The sequence below is a fragment of the Aquarana catesbeiana genome, linkage group LG10 (genome assembly GCF_042186555.1).
Source record: "Aquarana catesbeiana isolate 2022-GZ linkage group LG10, ASM4218655v1, whole genome shotgun sequence".
Lineage (NCBI taxonomy): Eukaryota > Metazoa > Chordata > Amphibia > Anura > Ranidae > Aquarana > Aquarana catesbeiana.
The window spans coordinates 44,572,709-44,591,749 of record NC_133333.1 but is presented as its reverse complement, the minus strand read 5'-3'; the positions used below and the strand labels follow the sequence as shown (position 1 = coordinate 44,591,749).

Genomic DNA, 19,041 nt, shown 5'->3' with positions numbered 1-19,041 from the left:
CTTATGCCCCGTACACACGGTCGGATTTTCCGATGGACAATGTCCGATCGGAGCGTGTTGTCGGAAATTCCGACCGTGTGTGGGCGCCATCGGACATTTTCCATCGGATTTTCCGACACACAAAGTTGGACAGCAGGAGATAAAATTTTCCGACAACAAAATCCGATCGCGTCAATTCCGACCGTGTGTGGCCTGTTCCGACGCACAAAGTGCCACGCATGCTCAGAAGAAATTCCGGCACGGGACAGCTCGTTCTGGTAAACTTAGCGTTCGTAATGGATAAAGCACTTTCGTCACACTGCAATGTTCAAAATGGTTTAATACAGCGCACTCTCTTCTTCTTTATAATGTGACAAGAATTAAGTCGTTTTGATGCTCATATTCACACACACTTCTCACAAACTTTTTTCGTTACTATTTATCGGGATTCCCTCAATATATTTTGATTTCTCACATCTGACAACATATTTTTTTTTTTTTTTTTTTTTTACTTTAATGTAGAATCTTTTTTTGTGTTTCTCTTTTTATTTATTTTTTTTTTTTGGTGATTTTGATTTGTACTCCCGAAAATGTTTGTGTGTTTTTTGTGACAAGTTCCCACAACACCATTGATATGTTGTTCTATTTAATCTGTAGGAGATTGTTTGGTGTTGTTGTCCCTTGTTAATTTCACATTGTACTTTAGAAATGTACCTGAATACTCACCAACAAACTGTCCTTTTTGGATGAAAACACACACAGGAGAGTAGAATTTACCTAAAAATATTTTATTAAGGGGTCACAACTATAAACAAAGAGGGAGGCAACGCTGGAGAAACTGCAGAAGTGGGCGAAGCCTTGGACTCCCAGGGCAGACATCAATTATTTAAAAGCAAAATTGGTGGCCTGAGGAGTCTATATCTAAGGGAGGGCAGTCTGGTCCAGAAGTCCCAGAGATCCGGAAAGCAGCAGATGACATCTGTGTCCCCAGGCTGTGGTCATACGAGAGACTGCAGCTTTTGTCAGACCAGACTGAACCCAGGGTCATCACTCTTTGGTCTTCCTTCCACGCTTCCTTACAGGCTTTGGCTGTGGTGGTGGAGTTGTGGCAGCAGGAGGAGGAGGAGGATCGTCCCTCTCCATGACATCTGTCTTGTGTGTCAGTTCCCCACTCTCCCCCTTACGTAGGACTTTATAAATCAGGTCCTCAGAGATCTTGCGTTGGCCCTCCTGCATGCCCTGCAATTTGGTGGCAGCCATGCAGCCAAAGGCCTCTTCAGGACTGGGGAAGGCTCTGAGGGACGCCGAAGCCTCCTGGATCAGCCTGTATGCTGAATCCTGCACAGGACTGGGAGTGGCCTTCCTGGCCCTTTTATATGGCAGGCGGAGGGGAGGGACCTGAGACTCAGTCAGGCTGCGACTAGTCCCTGGCTTCTCTTGGCTGACACTTAGCCCCACCTCCTCCTGGCTGCCACTAATCCCCGCCTCCTCCTGGCTGCCACTAATCCCCGCCTCCTCCTGACTGCCACATTCCACAGCCTCCTCCTGGCTGAGGTCTTCCTGTGTATGAAAAAGGGACATAGTTTTAGTATTGTTTTCATCAATCACACACAATTTTAACCTCCTCACTGCTGCAAATTGAATGTTAACAAATATAACAGACTATCCTTCTGAGCCCAGCATTTTGCATTCTAGTCCCAATTTTGGGTGCCCACTACTGTCTATTGATATGTAAAACACTTTCAAGCAGCAATTAGTGATCAATAATAACATCTAGTAAACATCATTTATTTATTGCCCAGAAATCTGTAGAAGAATGCTATACCTGACTCCAGCTGGGCTCCTCCACTTCTTCCTGGCTGGAAGGCCTAGGTTGGACATCAGAAGCCTCAGCTGGTGTGGAAGGAAGGGTGGAAGGAAGAGTGGAAGGAAGAGTAGAGAGGGATTCCCTGACTTCAGTGTGGTCTGACAGAAATCGCAGTCTCTCATAGTACCACAGCCTGGGGACATAAACGTCATCTGCTGCAGCTCCGGACCTCTGGGAATCTGTGACCTTCTTGCGCTCCCTCAGATATGTGCTCCTCAGGCCACCAATTTTAGCTTTTAAATAAGGGATGGTTGCTGTGGGGACCACCGGCTTCACCAACTCCAGCAGTTTCTCCAGCGCTGCCTGCCTCCTCTGTTTGTGATTATAGTGGGGGTGTCTGACCTGCCACAGACAGGGCAGCTCCCTGTACTTGTCAATAAACAGGGGCAGGAAATTGTGGTCGTTGAACCCATCCATTTTCTCTGCAATACACAACACAAGACAAACCCTAATGTCAGGCCAAACTCCCCTAATCTTGTTACAATATAGGCTTCAATTTCAAAGCAGTATAGGCCCAAGTTTAGATCCTACCTTCGTTAGCACGATCGGCGTCTCCGATGCTCCTTCCTCCACTCACAGATCGTACGTAAGACGCGCGCGTTACGATTTATACACACTGCGCATGCGTATAACTCCGCCCCTGACGTTCTTTCTATTCTATTCCCCGCCCCTTTTCGTTCGGCTCAGTGGAGGAAGAGCACATGGCGGATAGACAGCAGGATCATGCTAATTACAGCAACGAGGAGGAGGAGGAAAGGCCGGAGCCTGAAACGTCACAATCCAGAAGGAGATTAAAGGACTCAAATATGTCCTTTGGGGAGATGTTGAAGATGGTGGACATCCTGAAGAGGGCCGACTATGATGGAAAGTATGGGCCTTACCCCAACCCCAATGTCCGAAAGGCCAAGATCATGGCGAAAGTGGTCAGGAGTCTGCACCGGAAATTCGGGGTACGACGATCGAAAGATCAACTCAGGAAGCGGTGGTCTGACCTGAAATTACGAGAACATGAGCAGTACAGAAAGATCCGGAGAGTGCTGCAAAAAAGTAAGTAGTTGTGCTGTGTTCCTATTCTTTTTGTGTTTATTACGTTCGTGCTGCTCCATGTGCTTTTAGGAACTGTTGTACAGTTTAAAATGGCAACTTTCATGTTCATGGGCACATTATTCGTTCGGATCACACATTGTTATTTCGGACTATAAAATACCATTGTTTAGCCCATATGCATTTGGCCACCATTTTGAGGCCCTATACTTGTCTTCAAAGAATTGGGTTGTGTAGATGGCTTTGTTACTAGAATGAAATGCAAACTAGATTGTGTGTAAGGAGAGGACACTGAGCAGCTGTTTTCACATCTGGACACTGGAGCACTAGTGTGGGACACAAGAACACCATTTTTATTAGGGGGGCCACACAGGTGCTCCAGTGTATACTATAGGGGGGGCTACATCTGTGAAGCTTGTACAAAACAGGTAAAGTATTGCAGCTTGACAAAGGACACTAAAAAAGCTACATCTTGGAACTCTGCTAAAATAGACAATTGTACCCCACTTCCAAGCAATGTTTCATCTTTAGAGTTCTGCCATCAAATATCTGTGTGCTAATTATACCATTTTTGTTTTACATAGGGGAGAAAAGACTCGGAGGACACCCCTCATCCGAGGAGACCAGAGCCCCCCCCCCTCTGGAAGAAGGGGAAATCCACCCAACACAAGCTGAGCAGGAGGAAGAAGACGTGGTGGAAGTAGTCACCACAACAGGTGAGTGTCTGCAACCACAGGCTCAGATAAGAGATGGATGGCGGCATTTTTTTTAGACCTAATTTATTTTGGGTTTCCTTTCTTTTTAGGTGATCGTGAGGTTGTGGATGAAGATCCTTTCACATCCGAAAGTGCCCAGATCCTGATCGGGGAGATCATGGGGTGTAATTTACAATTGGAAAACATCAAGCAAAACATCAATGATGTTATTCCAAAATATAAAAACATCATTGATGTTTTGGGGCGAGTTTAAAGCCCCTCAAAATCACTTTCTTCTTTTGTCTGCTACAATGTGCGAAATGTTTTTGTGATTTTTCCCAAAGCCAAATTTGGAGGATGCACACAGTGTGTCAACATGTGCTATCTGCCATCACGGGAGATCAATGGACGCGTTTTGGGGGTGCAACCCCTTCCTCAATAATAAAGTAGCGGTGAGGAAGGGCTTTCTCCCCAAAAACATGTCCCTTGATCCCCCCTGATGGCAGATAGCACATGTTGACATTGGGAAATTTGTGTGCATCTTCCAAATTTGGCTTTTCCTGGGGTGATTTCCCCCCATCTGAACGCAATATCAAACACAGTTCCTAAATACTCATGTCTGATATAGCCTTCAAGTTCTACCAAATGTGAACTTTGTAAGATCAAGATTTGTGTCTTTCTTGTGGGTTTTACACAGGCCTGTTTTCTATAAAATGCACATTTTGATTTTGGATAATGACACCACAAAAATTGTTATACAACAAACATGTTGGTTTGTCAGAAAAACCTTTGGTAAATGCACATGTGATTGTGCAGGTATTAAAAAGATTGTTCATCAAGAATGTGTGGATTATTGTCTCAACACTACAACACTTTTGGGGTGATGTAATTGTTGTTTGATGAGAAAATGGGGTTAATTTCCTAAGGGCAAATCCACTTTGCACTACAAGTGCAGTTTCAGTGCAGTTGCAAGTGCACTTGTAGTGAAAAGTCTCTTTGCATTTAGTAAATAACAGCCAACAGTGCTTTATATAAGGTTACACAATCACAACATTTTCTGCACTCCACACATTTCTGTCAGGGTCAGCTAAAACAAACACAAGCAGTAAATGTCCACAAAGAAGAGCCTGGGGGGAGATGCCTGTCGAGAACTTGAGGTCCTGCAGACTTCTCCCTGTCGCCAAATACCGCAAGGTAGCGACCAACCTCTGCTCCGCAGTGATGGCTTGCCTCATGCAGGTATCCTGCCTGCTAATATAAGGGGTCAGCAAAGCCAACAAACGGTGAAATACGGGGTCCGTCATCCTGAGAAAGTTCCTGAAATCATCAGGATTATTCTCACGGATCTCACGGAGCAAAGGCATATGAGAGAACTGGTCACGCTGAAGCAACCAATTCTTGGTCCATGAACTCCTCCCCACCCTGTTCATGGACTGGACTTGTGTCAAGGTCAGGACCCCAACACCAAGCTCCCGCACAGCACGAACTCTACGAGGAGTACGCATACGAAACATGGCTAGAAAACGGTCGGCTGCTCAGAACGAAGTAACAGAACGCACTGAAGAACAGCAAGGCCTGTGAAGAGCGACCTGAAATACAGCAACGAGCGGACAAGATCGCACAGAAAACTCCGATACGAACTGACTGCACGCACTGAAGAGCAGATACAAACCCACCAGCACAAACTGAACGGCAGAAAACGATCTGAAAGCCACGAGTCTGAAAAAGCGCGAATCGTCTCTCACCAAACTTTTACTAACACGAGATTAGCAAAAGGAGCCCAAAGGGTGCCGCGCTTGGTTCTGAACCGGCCTTTTCTAGTCTCGTCGTACGTGGTGTACGTGACCGCGTGGTTGTCGATCGGAAATTCCGACAACTTTGTGCGACCGTGTGTAGGCAAAACAAGTTTGAGCCAACATCCGTCGGAAAAAATCCTAGGATTTTGTTGTCGGAATGTCCGAACAAAGTCCGACCGTGTGTACGGGGCATTAGAAGTGCCCAATTTCTATTTAGTTCTTCTGTAAAAATTAGTCGAGGATCTCCTAGTTTAGCCATATGTAGCCATTAGCAACAGACTTTCCCTGTTGAGATAGGTCATTTGGGGAAGATCACTGTACAGCTTTCAGAGACCATATGCCTAATTCACCAATCTAAACCAATTTATCTAGGAATAATGATTTTGAGCCATGTACTGTTATTTTTGTTTTTCATTGCTTAAAATACCAATCATTATAGCTTTGTAAATCTTTTGTCTGATTGACGCTGACTAGGGATGGACTGGGCTGGGGCTCAGGAGAGCATCTGCTCCCTGGAAGAGAACTAATATTGGACTGGTGGCCCTGACTAAAGATACAGTACATCATCATTTAGACTTCAGTCAGAGTAGGACCTGTTGCCAGTGATAAATGTGGGGGCATTACAGTGGGTATAGAAAAAAAAAAATCACACCCCCCTTTAACATAATCAAATTTTGTTGCTTTGCAGACTGAAATGAAGACAGACACAGTTTTTGTTTTATCCAGCTGTATTTACTGTGCAACTCATAACATCCAAGTGAAAGATATACCACCAACATGTCAGGAAAAAAAAAATCAAAAAGAGAATCACTGAGTTGGAAAAAAGATCACACTCTCTCCTAAAAAAGACTTGAAAACTCAAACAGGTGTAGCTAATCACCTTCTTAATGGCACACAAAGCCATTTGACTTTCAACTGTGATCACTTTGGTCATTTTCATTAGCTCAGCATGAAAAGAGCTTTCCTGGAGCATTTCAGTCCCTGGTAGTGCAACTGAAGCAAACAATCAACTATGGGTGGCAAGGCACTGTCAAAAGATCTCCGGGGATAAAGTTGTGGACAGGCACAAGTCAGGAGAAAAATAAATAAATTCAAAGGCTTTATCAATGCCTAGAAGGACAGTGAAGTCTATTATTAAGAAGTAGAAGGTATTTGGTACAATGCAGACCCTCCCTGGATCAGGACATCCCTCCAAACTGGATGAAAGAGCCAGAAGGAAACTGGTCAGAGAGGCTACCCAGAGGCATACAGCAACTCTGAAGCAGTTGCAGGAAGTTATGATAAAGAGTGGTCATTGTGTGCATGTGACAAGAAAATCACAAATTCTCCACAAATGTGGCTTGTATGGGGGGTTTGCAAGAAAAAAGCCACTGCTCAAGAAAGGCCACATGTAGTCACGACTGAGCTTTTCCAAAACGCGCCTTGAAGAGTTTGAGGCCACATGGAAAAAGGTGTTGATGCCAAATAATACAATTTTAGTCTCATTTGACCATAACACCAAACAATATGTCTGGCGCAAATCCAATACAGCTCACCATCCAAATAACACCATTCCTACAGTAAAGCATGAAGGTGGTAATATCCCACCATGGGGGTGTTTTTCTGCAGCAGGGACTAAAGCACTTGTCAGAATAGAAGGAAAAATGGATGGGGCAAAATACCATCAAGTTCTTGAGGAAAATTTGCTGCCCTCTGCCAGAAAGTTGTCAATGGGAAAAAGTTGTCATGACAAAAATGACCACATAGTGGTTGAAAGAGAAAAAGGTGAATGTCCTTGCGTGGCCTAGTCAGAGCCCAGACTTAAACCCCATTGAAAATCTGTGGAATGACTTGAAGCCTGCAGTCCACAAATGGTCGCCATCAAATTTAACTTAAATTGAGCAGTTCTGCAAGGAAGAGAGGGCAAATATTGCAAAGTCTAGATGTGCAAAGTTAGTAGAGACATATCCCAACAGACTAAAGGCTGTAATTAAAGCAAGAGGTGGTTCAAAAAAAATACTGACACAAGGGGGTGATCCATTTTCGAACTCTGATTCCTTTTTGAATTTTTAAAAAAAATTTCTGACATGTTGGTGTTATAGCTTTGACGTGGATGTTATAAGTTGCATGTTGAGTAAATACAGCTGAATAAAACAAAAACTGTGGCTGTCTTAATTTCGGCCTTCAAAGCAACAAAGGGTGATTATTTTCTATACCCACTGTATATTGCTACGTGGTCCATGTTTAAACCTGTGACCACATCACCTGGCAGATGGAAGTTTTTCAAGCATCAACTTTTACTTAGGAAAAGCACCAGATGGTGAACGTTGCGCTCGAAGACAATATATTAAAAAGGAAAAAATTCCCAGACGATGTCCTATCGTGATGAAACATGTAGGGTGGGCCTGTGATACTGACGTCATCACGTTTTTCTCTACGGAGATCGATGGTACAGCGAGCAGCAGGCAGAGCAAGCCCAAGGAGATGCCGCCATATTTTGTATTGACACACCGCACGTTTATCAGCTCCATGTCGTAAGTGCAATTTGATTGAGCTTAATAAATATTATTTTAAATACTGCACTATGGGCGCAATTCTTGTTTATGTTTTCGAGTGATAAAGATCCAGGAGCTGGAGACATCCACTGCTAGGTTTTTGGGAGACCAAATTCCCTGTGCTTGGTGAGACCGCTGTTGTGGTCATTCTTTGGGGTAAGGAGACTACATACTCACTTCGGGTGTATATATCTACTTGGAGAAAGGGTTCTTCTTTACAACCTCATAGCTACAATTCATCTTCACACCCACATGGATGTCTTCTTAATCATTGTTTATTATTATTGGGACTTTAGTGAAGCTTCAATATATATATATATATATATATATATATATATATATATATATATATATATATATATATATATATATCGCTATATCACTTTCTGATTGTATTATTTCACCTTTAAGTTTATGCGATGCTCCACGGATAACTGTTTTCATTTATCTGAATCACGTTTGTGGATTTCACCATTTATATTTTTCGGACTATTCGTTACAATATTTGGCATTTGTTCATATCATTTGCCATCTATAGATTACGTATTGTCCAATCAGGTTCACTATTTATGTAATATCATATACTTTACATTGGAGACTCTGATTTTTTTGTTTTTTGTTACAGTATTATTAGCGCTGCATTCACTTATATGTTTTTCATCAACTTTTACTTGCTGCTTTGAGATATCATGTGACCAAATACTGGGAGCAGAAAAGCTGACATTGGCAGATGTATAAAGGTGCATCAAGATATATCATAATCAATGTCCTTTAGGAATACCCACCTTTCGACATGCTCTCCATAAAGTGCAGCACTATGGCACACCCTTGTGTAACTCAAAGGTGATTGTATCCTTCCTGAAAAACGTAACAATTGATGTTCTGAAAAGGACATTTTCTCCCTTTTCTACATGCTGTAGTAGTGGCTACCAAAAAAGCGAGACCTTCCTGCCATAAATTTATGTTGTTATAATAGAACGAAGATAAGTTTATAAATCTATAATGTCTTGCATAGGCCCTGTGTTCTCATGTTTCTCAGCTTACAAACTCTAGTTGATGAAATTGAAATTGTTCTAGTTGAAATAGATGATAACACATCTGTGTTATCCAAAACTGACTTACTCACTTTGGATGTGCTTACACAATTTTCAAGTGCTAGCATTGCCTTCACTTTAAAATTATAATGTATATATCAATGAAAAACAATTACTCACAGGCTAAGCTGAGATTCAGAGGTTTGCTGGTTTCATTTCCGAGCCGATTAGATGCTTCACAGGTGAAAGGTCCAGCATCCGTTTTAGAGACGGGGCTGATGAGGAGATTGGACTGTGGAGGAGAATCACCTTGTGATGATATGTGATACGGAGGACCCGGGGGTACAGACCCTTCTTTCAGATTCCACAAGAAAGTGACATTCGATCCATCAGCTGAGCAATGTAAAGATGCGGAGTCCTCTCCAACCCAGATGTATGATCCTGATGTGTTACTGGTCAGTGTCACCGCTGAGATCTTAGCTGCAATTTACAACAGTCATTGTTACTGCAAGTCAGAAAAAAAAAATCAAAGCCTACCAAATATGATAAAAAAAAGAAGAAGAAGAAGAAATGGGGTGTGTCAGATTTAGAAAACAGTTTGATAGCTTTGTGTTACTTTATAAGACTGCACATTTTTAGCTAAAATTTCATACTCATGAACATTTGCCAACTACTAAAACAGGGTTGTGATGACATCATCATCAAGTAATGCACCAAGGAAAATTTGCAACCTCAACTGAAACTTGCTTGCAGTCAGATGAATATGGAGACTTGACCTTTATCTAGCAGTAGTATTTTTTGTTTAGTTTTGAAAAGAATGTGCAAAGTTTACCACATATTTACTAAGCATAGCTGTGGAGAGTCTGATTTTTCTCAGCAGGCTTTGAAATCACTTCTATTCTGCTAGGCTGCCAGATAAACCTACAAACTTCCAGAAGTGTCCAAGGAAGTTAAAATAAACTCAACTCACAACTTTTTTCTGCTGCCTCATTCCCTATGCTACCCTAATAGCCGCTGGTCCACATATGTCACATGGTAAATCCACCCCAAATCCACCCCAGACAGGAATTTTCATTCATCCAGCCTTGAAGAGAGGAGATATTTATGATTTTTTTGTTCTCCTCTACAATACAGTGCCGATTTCTGACTAGCACCAAATGTATATATAAGATTTAATTAGATTTTGACATACTATATTAATATGATCTGAGGAACACTTTTTCCCCATCCTAATGGACCATCCTATTGAACTAACCATTGGGAATTATCACAAAATATCTGCGTTTGCTGGACCCCTAATCTTTACAGATTCTCAAAATATTCTGATCCCCTCTGTGTTTGAGTGGACATTTAGTATTACGTCACATCTTTTTGGACCTATAAAAACCTAGTAAGCTATTGGAATTCAGTGTTTTATTTACCGCTATGGGTGTTTTGTATTCTACTCTCCAGAACAGAATTGAGAGGAAATGCATATCATTTTTGCTGCTAAATTACAACTCTTCAGAAAATGGAAGGGCAACATGGCTCCTTTTATTTTAGAAGGTAAATGGAATGAAATTTCAATAAGATTACAATGCAATAGGCTCAGTCCACAAATCTAACACACCAGGATAAGAAGACTTTTTTTTTTTTTTTTTTAAAGTGACAGTTCTTTTCACTTGAATCCAATGAGATTTACAAATTATAGTCTTGTGACTAAAATTGGATACTTATATTTGTATAGTTCCCCTCCTGTAGTTTTCTGCATTCAGACTATAGTGGGTGGGGGCTGCTGAGATCTTCCCTCAGTTCTGCTCTTTGCACTGGCATTGTGCAGGAAGGTGATGATCTCACTGCTATTTTTACAAGGTAGTAACTTGGTTTGCAAATGAATTGAAGAATATATTTAAATGAAAGTTTTCATGCACAGAAAGTTTTCATGCATTACAAAAATCTATAGGTTATGGGTTTCAATATGTGTAACATGTACTGTGCATAGTTTTACCTTTTGTGTAACAGTCCACTATTGTATTATTGCCAATACTGTCTTTTTATTCTGATTACAAATGGAATGCAATAGTAAATGTATGTTGGAAACTGTTGTACCTTTACAGGCATACCCCACTTTTAAGTACCCAATGGGGTTTATGTACTAAAACTGGAAAGTGCAAAATCAGGCTCACTTCTGCATAGAAACCAATGAGCTTCCAGGTTTTATTACCAAAGCTTAATTGAAGAATCTGGGGTTAGAAGCTGATTGGTTTCTATGCAGAAGTGAGCCTGATTTTGCACTTTCCAGCTTTAGTAAATAAATCCCATTGTGTACTTAAAAGTGGGGTATGCCTGTATTGTATTCATGTAATCCTTAAACCTCAATAAAAAATCATTATTGAAGAATTAGACAAATGCTTATAGACAAATATACAGCTCTAAGAGCCCTTTCACACTGCCAGCGCCCAGACACTTTTAACCCCCGCTAGCGGACGAATAAAGGGTTAAAAGTGTCAGAAAAAAAATGCTGTTGCCGAGGCGCCTTGCAGGTGCTTTGGCATCACTGCCTATTGGTTTCAATGGGCAGGGGCGCTTTAGGAGCGGTGTATACACCGCTCCTAAAGAGCCTCTAAGAAGCTGCTTGCAGGACTTTTTTTGATGTCCTGCCAGCGCAGCGCCCCATTGTGAAAGCACTTGGGCTTTCATACTGGGATTGCAGATGAGGCCTTTTTCAGGCGCTAATTTTAGCGCTAAAGTGCCTGAAAAATGCCTCCATTGTGAAAGAGGTCTAAGCAATTTCTAAAAATCTGTATATCGCATACCTGATGGACTGCTGTGGAGGGTGACAATCACTGTAATATTTGCCACTACTACAGGGATTGCTGCTGTCACTTGGAATTGCTCTGAACCTGCTCACTCGGGACTGCTGTCATTCACATAACGCCTTGTACTTTTTACAAAGAACACAAGTACTTCTCAGACTGGATGAAGTAAAAGAGGTGAGGCAGTGACGCCATGATTCTCATCTTGTCCAAACACTAATTAGCTCTAAAATGAATTCACTATAGCTCCCAGACAACAGATACCACCCAAACCCTTATGCCCTGTACACACGGTCGGACATTGATCGGACATTCTGACAACAAAATCCATGGATTTTTTTCCGATGGATGTTGGCTCAAACTTGTCTTGCATACACACAGTCACACAAAGTTGTCGGAAAATCCGATCGTTCTAAACGCGGTGATGTAAAACACGTACGTTGGGACTATAAACGGGCAGTAGCCAATAGCTTTCGTCTCTTAATTTATTCTGAGCATGCGTGGCACTTTGTGCGTCGGATTTGTGTACACACAATTGGAATTTTCGACAACGGATTTTGTTGTCGGAAAATTTTATATCCTGCTCTCAAACTTTGTGTGTCGGAAATTCCGATGGAAAATGTGTGATGGAGCCCACACACGGTCGGAATTTCCGACAACAAGGTCCTATCACACATTTTCCGTCGGAAAATCTGACCGTGTGTACAGGGCATTACTCTTGCTAGAACCTGGAGAGTTGCACATGTAAATAATGTTTAGAGCATGATACGATCGCCTAAATGGTACTGAAATATGTGGTATATTGTTTAAAGATACTCTGCTTTTACCACTTGCCAACCGCTCCACGACAATGTACGTCGGCAGAATTGTACAGGTGGGCAAATGGGTGTACCTGTACATCCCTCTGTCATCGCAGGCTAGCGGACGCATGCCCACTGCAGTAGCATGCCCGCGGGTCCCACAGACTCTATGTTCACCAGTGGCCTGCGATCATGGCAAGGAGAGGCAGAACGGGGAGATGTAAACCAGGCCTTTCCCTGTTCTGCCTAGTGACATGACAGGGATCCACTTGTTCCCTCTCATCGGGAGCAGTGAACTCTGTCATTTCCTAGTGAGCCCATCCCCCCCACAGTTAGAACACACTGAGGGAACACACTTAACCCCTTGATCGCCCCCTAGTGTTTAACCCCTTCCCTGCCAGTGACATTTATACAGTAATCAGTGGCTATTTTTAGCTCTGATCGCTGTATAAATGTCAATGGTCCCAAAATAGTGTCAAAAGTGTGCACTAAAATATTGCAGTCCCGATAAAAAATCGCTGATCAGCACCATTACTAATAATAAAAAAAAATAATAATAAAAATGCCATAAATCAATACCCTATTTTGTAGATGCTATAACTTTTGCATAAACCAATCAATATACGCTTATTGCGATTTTTTTTTTCACCAAAAATATGTAGAAGAATACATAGCCTAAACTGAGCAAGAAATTTTTTTTTTTTTTAGATATTTTTTAGGGATATTTATTATAACAAAAAATATTGTTTTTTTTCAAAATTGTCGGGATATTTTTGTTTATAGCATAAAAAATAAAAACCGCAGAGGTGATCAAATCCACCAAAAGAAAGCTCTATTTGTGGGAAAAAAAGGTCATCAATTTTGTTTGGGTGCAACATCGCACTTCCGTGCAATTGTCAGTTAAAGCAACGCAGTGCCAAATCGCAAAAAATGCCCTGGTCATTAAGGTCGCTAATTCCTCCTGGGGCTCAAGTGGTTAAAAAGTGATATACACACTTTGAAATATCTTTAAAAGTCTAAATATCTTTAGAGATAAATTCCCCCTTTCTTTACAACTATGTGCCAGCACAACTGAGCACGCTCAGGCATGCAAACTACTCTCATTTTAACTACCGTGCCTTTTTTTACAAGGTGCTATAGTAATTACCAAAATTAGCGCTGGGCTAAAAAGCGTTTTTGAGAGTGAAAATTAGAGTTATGTAGCCTAATGTTAGTTTCAACCATTGATTATAATTGTAACTTAACTTCCCCAAATAAATATTTTTAATGTTGAGATGAACTGTATCTTTCTCTTAAATAAATTGTCTTGCTACAATGTTGCTTCTTCTTTATCTATATTGTTTTTAAAGGGGTTGTAAACCCTTATGTTTTTTTGCCTTAATACATCCTACGCATTAAGCTGAAAAAACTTCTGTCACTGACCGGCCGCCCAGCCCCCAGTTTTACTCACCTGAGCCCCGTAATTCCCACGCCAGAGACGTGCTCACTCCCTCTGCCCGTTGGCTTGGCTCTTGATTGGATAGATTTATAGCAGCGCAGCCATTGGCTCCTGCTGCTGTCAATCAAATCCAATGACGTGGGGGGCGGCGGGGCTCAGTCCGGCATTCTGCATCTTTGGATGCAAATGCTGGACTCAGGAGCACGCCCGCAAAGTAACCCCCCGGGAGAGCGCTTCTCCTAGTGGGTTATATGATGCGGGGAGGAGCCACCGAGAGACCCCAGAAGATGATGATCGGGGCCACTCTGTGCAAAACTAACTGCAAAGTGGAGGTAAGTATGACATATTTGTTATTTAAAAAAAAAAATGTAGCCTTACAATCGCTTTAAGGATGCTAGAACGTGTAATGTTTTGGTAAAATATATTATTCTCTGTCTCTCTCACTTGTTGCTGTCCATCTCAAAAATCTTTACCCAAACTCCCACAGGTGTCTTTGCAAACCACAAACAATACCATTGCTGATGCAAGTTTTAAATGAGTCACAATTTTGTGTATTTAGTATTTCCAAATGATCATAATTTGATCACTAAGAATGTGATATGTGTACCAACATCAGAAATCAAAATGTCATTCCCAAAATTCAGAGGGTAACATCCCTATTCTACACTCACACACCAAGAACCACCAAATATCACAGAATAAATCAAGAAGACTAACTCCTGACCAATGTAATTCCACCAACTATAGGTATATGTCCAAAGAAATGCAGTATGTATGTATAGGCAGGTTCCACATGTTGCAGAACAGTGGCTAACAGGTTAGCGCTTCTGCCTAGCATCACCAAGGTTCTTGGTTCAAACCCCAAACATCCCATTTTATGTAGAGAAATTGTCTGTTCTCCCTATGCTGTCAGGTCCTTATATAAATTATGTCTAAATTTAGTATTTGTGTGTAGGAGGGTCCCACCACCATTGCAAATTGTGTCATATGTTTTCCATGGGCAAGGACTATAATCAGCCTTAACATTTCCCCACCAGCACTAGTTGCAGCCTCTTACCAAGCCTAAACCCACAAAATGACAGCTATTTATCTCTGAGCATGCTGACAGTAATCAGCTATAACCAGCCATAACCAGCCTTCAAAACAGATGGCATATGCCAGAAACAGGATGTTCAATGGCTCTCTGGCCTTCCACAGTACATGTGCATTGATTAACTTCTTGCACCCCTTGGAATTAGGACTGTTTCACACCACAGAGATGCAGCCTACATACATGTGACAAGTGGCTAACTGGTTAGCACTTCTGCTTAGCAGCACTGAGGTTTTTGGTTTGAATCCCAATCCCACTACCTGGCTAGAGGTTTGTATGTTTTTCCTTTGTTGTGGTGTTAAAGTTTTTTTTTCACCAGTGATTACATTTTTTATGTGTTTCACATAACAGGAACACCAAGAAAAAACATAAATCAAGCAAGTGTGGGTTTACACAAAATCTAGAACTGTGGTGTTTTGGGCGAGATATGAATGTACAAGTCTGGTGTGATCCTGCACAAATATTTTAATGTTGTATGCTGATGATGAATGACAAATGCGATTTGTCACCAATTTGTGCGAAGCAGCCCTCACAAAGTTGTTATTTTATGTTTTGTACCCTCCACATGCCCAACAACGTACAAGTTAATTTGGAGATTTTTGGGATCACTGATCAAGGTCAGAGCCTTGGGCATTTGTTATTTTGAGGTTTACCCTGCACAGATATCTATGCTAATGCTTTTTTTTCATTTGTAAAGAGTGTGTATTCCTAATGAACAGGTGTGAGCACTTGAGGCATACATGAAAAGACCATTACACTGGTGGGTATGTCCTTTACTAGGTGGGTGGAGGTGTGCTAGCAAACATAGCTAGGTTATTTAAAACCCTGCATTTGTGGTGGGTGTTTGGCCTAAGAACAGGCCTGAATCTTTCTTGGCAGTGTGTATGTTGGGTTACAAATAGATATGTTTTTTTTTGGGGGGGGGGTGCATAATTCCCGACCCACACCCCACTACGGCAAGGCTGTAGTTTGATGATTGCTTCTACATCTCACATGTTAGACTTACAACTGCTATGTAATGGTTTAGCTGAAAAGGAAGGTTCCTGCTAATTCATTACTATTTTTTAGGGTTTTGGGTGAGGACTTTTGATCACCAAAAATGGTTAGCCATGCTTGTTATTAGCTTGATATGTGTCAATTTTTTGTGTCCTACCCTTGTAGATTGTAAATTCTTTTTAGCAGGGCCCTTCTAACTATTTTGTCAAATGCTGCAGCATCATTTCCATGCCTTTTTTTGTTTTTTTTTGGCCCAAGTACATTGGCAGACTTTTGCAGACTATAAATACATATTTTCTAAGTGCAAACTATTCATACCCCTTCAAATATGTATTAAATCTAGTTGCATACAAAAGTATTTGCTTGTGCACACATGCAAGGTCTTGAGTGGAAAGTGTAATATGGGGGGGGGGGAGCCCTCCAAAAAAGAGAAAAAGAAAGAAACAACAAAAAAATCCCTGCTCCAATGTTGAGCCCTTTTTTAGGGCTCTAATAATTCTTTTGTGGACTAGGTAAACCATGAAATATGTCAACTAAATGTGAATTCTTTCTAAGCACCAAATTAAGAAAAAATACCCCAAAAACAATTTTTTTAAACAAATCAATGACCCAAATAGCCTGGTATCGATTTTGAGGGGGGCCTAGACCAAATTTTAAGATGAACTCCATGCCAAAACGAAAAAAAATTGGTGTGGAGTTCTCCCCAAAATCCATATCAGTCCCGTTTCCGAGCATGGGGGGGAGCAGCCCCTCCCCTTCTGAACCATACCAGGCTACATGCCCTCAACATGGGGAGGGTGCATTGGGGTGTCCCCAAAGCACCTTGTCCCAATGTTGATGGGGACAAGGGCCTCTTCCCGACAACCCTGGCTGGTGGTTGTCGGAGTCTTTGGGCAGGGGGCTTATCGGAATTTGGAAGCCACCTTTTAACAAGGGGGCCCCTAGATCCCGGGCCCCCCTATGTGAATGGGTATCGGGTACATTGTACCCCTACCCATTCACCAAAAAAGTGTCAAAAAATACAAACCATGAGAGACAGTTTTTGACAAATCCTTTATTATAAAAATTTTAAAAAATGTCCCGCGATGTACATCCATGGTCAATCACGGCGCCGAAAAATAGAAAAAAGATCAAAAAGCTCCCCCTCGATGGGAGGGCTCCCGCCGACTGCTGTCTCTTCGCTTTGACAGGTGTCATATTGGCAAGGTTGGGGCCACCCAGTGACGTAACCGGGTGACCCCGCCCTTGCCTACAAAAGGATTTGTCAAAGCGCACAGAGTGCATACAGCGGGAGCCCTCCCATCGAGGCAGAGCATTTTGATTTTTTGCGTCCGTCGGGCGCTGTGATTGATGTACATTGCGGGACACATTTTTACTTTTTTTAATAAAGTATTTGTCAAAAACTGTCTCTTGTGGTTTGGATTTTTTGACACTTTTTTGGTGAATGGGTAGGGGTACAATGTATCCTATACCCATTTACATGGGGGGCGGGCTCTGGGGGCCCCTTGTTAAAGGGGGCTTCCAGATTCGGATAAGCCCCCCCCACCCGCAGATCCTGACAACCACCAGCCAGGGTTGTCGGGAAGAGGCCCTTGTCCCCATCAACATGTTGCCCAGAGCACCCTCCCCATGTTGAGGGCATGTGGCCTGGTATTATTTAGGAGGGGGGTGCTCGCTTGTCCCCCACTATCCTGACTTTACGGCTGCATGCTCGGATAAGGGTCTGGTATGGATTTTGGGGGGACCCTACGCCAATTTGTTTTTACATGTTGGCGCTGAGTTCCCCTTAAAATCCATACCAGAACCAAAGGGCCTGGTATGGACTGGGGGGACCCCACGCCGGTTTTTCCAATTTTTTTTCCTAATAGCCAATGCCACATCAGCATGATTATTTCCATAATATTAATGGCTCATTTTCAAAACTTTATTGTATAGAATTAGGAAAACATCAAACACTAGTAAATATATTTTCCAAATATGATTGTGCTCAGCCCAATAGGCTAGTGGTCAGCGCTTCGACCTTGAAGGACTCATGGGTTCAAATGCCACAGAGGGTATCACCTACTAAAAGATTGCATTGGACTCAGCAGCATATGCTGAAAACAGGCGAAGGTCTATTAGCCGATGCACTTTAGTTTTGGTTAATTCTATTATATTAACTTTTCAAATGCATGCAATGGCATGTAAGTATTCAATAATATTATGTGGAATTCCAAACATCACACACACTAGTTAACGGGTAGTTTAAATTTTTTGTTTGTTTATTTTAATTTGCTTGTGCACTGGAAAAATAAACACAGCTGCCTTACTGCCGGTTCACACAGGGGCGGCACGACTTGCAGGCCAACTCACAGAGGTGACCTGCACACGACTTCAGCGGCGACTTGCAAAACGACTTTTGTGTAGAAGTCAATGCAAGTCGCCTGAAGTCGCCCCAAAAATAGTACAGGAACCTTTTTCTAAGTCGGAGCGACTTGCGTCGCTCCTATTAGAACAGTTCCGTAGTACAGAATGGGACGCGACTTGTCAGGCGGCTAGGTCGCCTGACAAGTCGCCCCTGTGTGAACCGGGGCTAAGGTGGGTGGTAGGTTGGCTGGGATTTATACTCATAACTTGAGTTCTTTGGAGACATCTGAGCAGACCACCAAGCCATTGTGCTAAGTACACTGAGATCTGCATAAGTGTAGTATGATTAAAGAATGAACATAAATAATTACTGCTTTATAATCACCTAAATAAAAAAAAAAACAACATGAAAATAATAACATACAACAGATATGTACCTGTAAATGTTCAATACATGTAACATACAGAATAGCAGAAATTACTCTGTTTTCTTCTTTTGCCAATGAATGCAGTTATGAATGAATATTAAAAACTAGGAATACTAATTGGAATATACATCAATAGATGCACACGGGGTAGAGCACAGCTCACATAAAAATGTTTTCTTTACACTCATGTGATCGTAGC

At 41.9% G+C, this 19,041-nt stretch overlaps 1 protein-coding gene across 2 annotated transcripts in view; it reads right to left on the bottom strand.

Moving 5' to 3' along the window:
• Nucleotides 1-19,041, bottom strand: part of LOC141110634 (pregnancy-specific beta-1-glycoprotein 3-like) — a 100,849-nt gene that overhangs the window by 55,926 nt on the left and 25,882 nt on the right. For both annotated transcript variants that reach the window (XR_012236310.1, XM_073602083.1), the window contains exon 4: nt 9,130-9,429. Coding sequence is in view for 1 of the 2 variants with exons in the window: in XM_073602083.1 (XP_073458184.1) it covers nt 9,130-9,429 (300 nt within the window). In the remaining variant the exon portion in view is untranslated. The remainder of the gene's footprint in view (nt 1-9,129; nt 9,430-19,041) is intronic.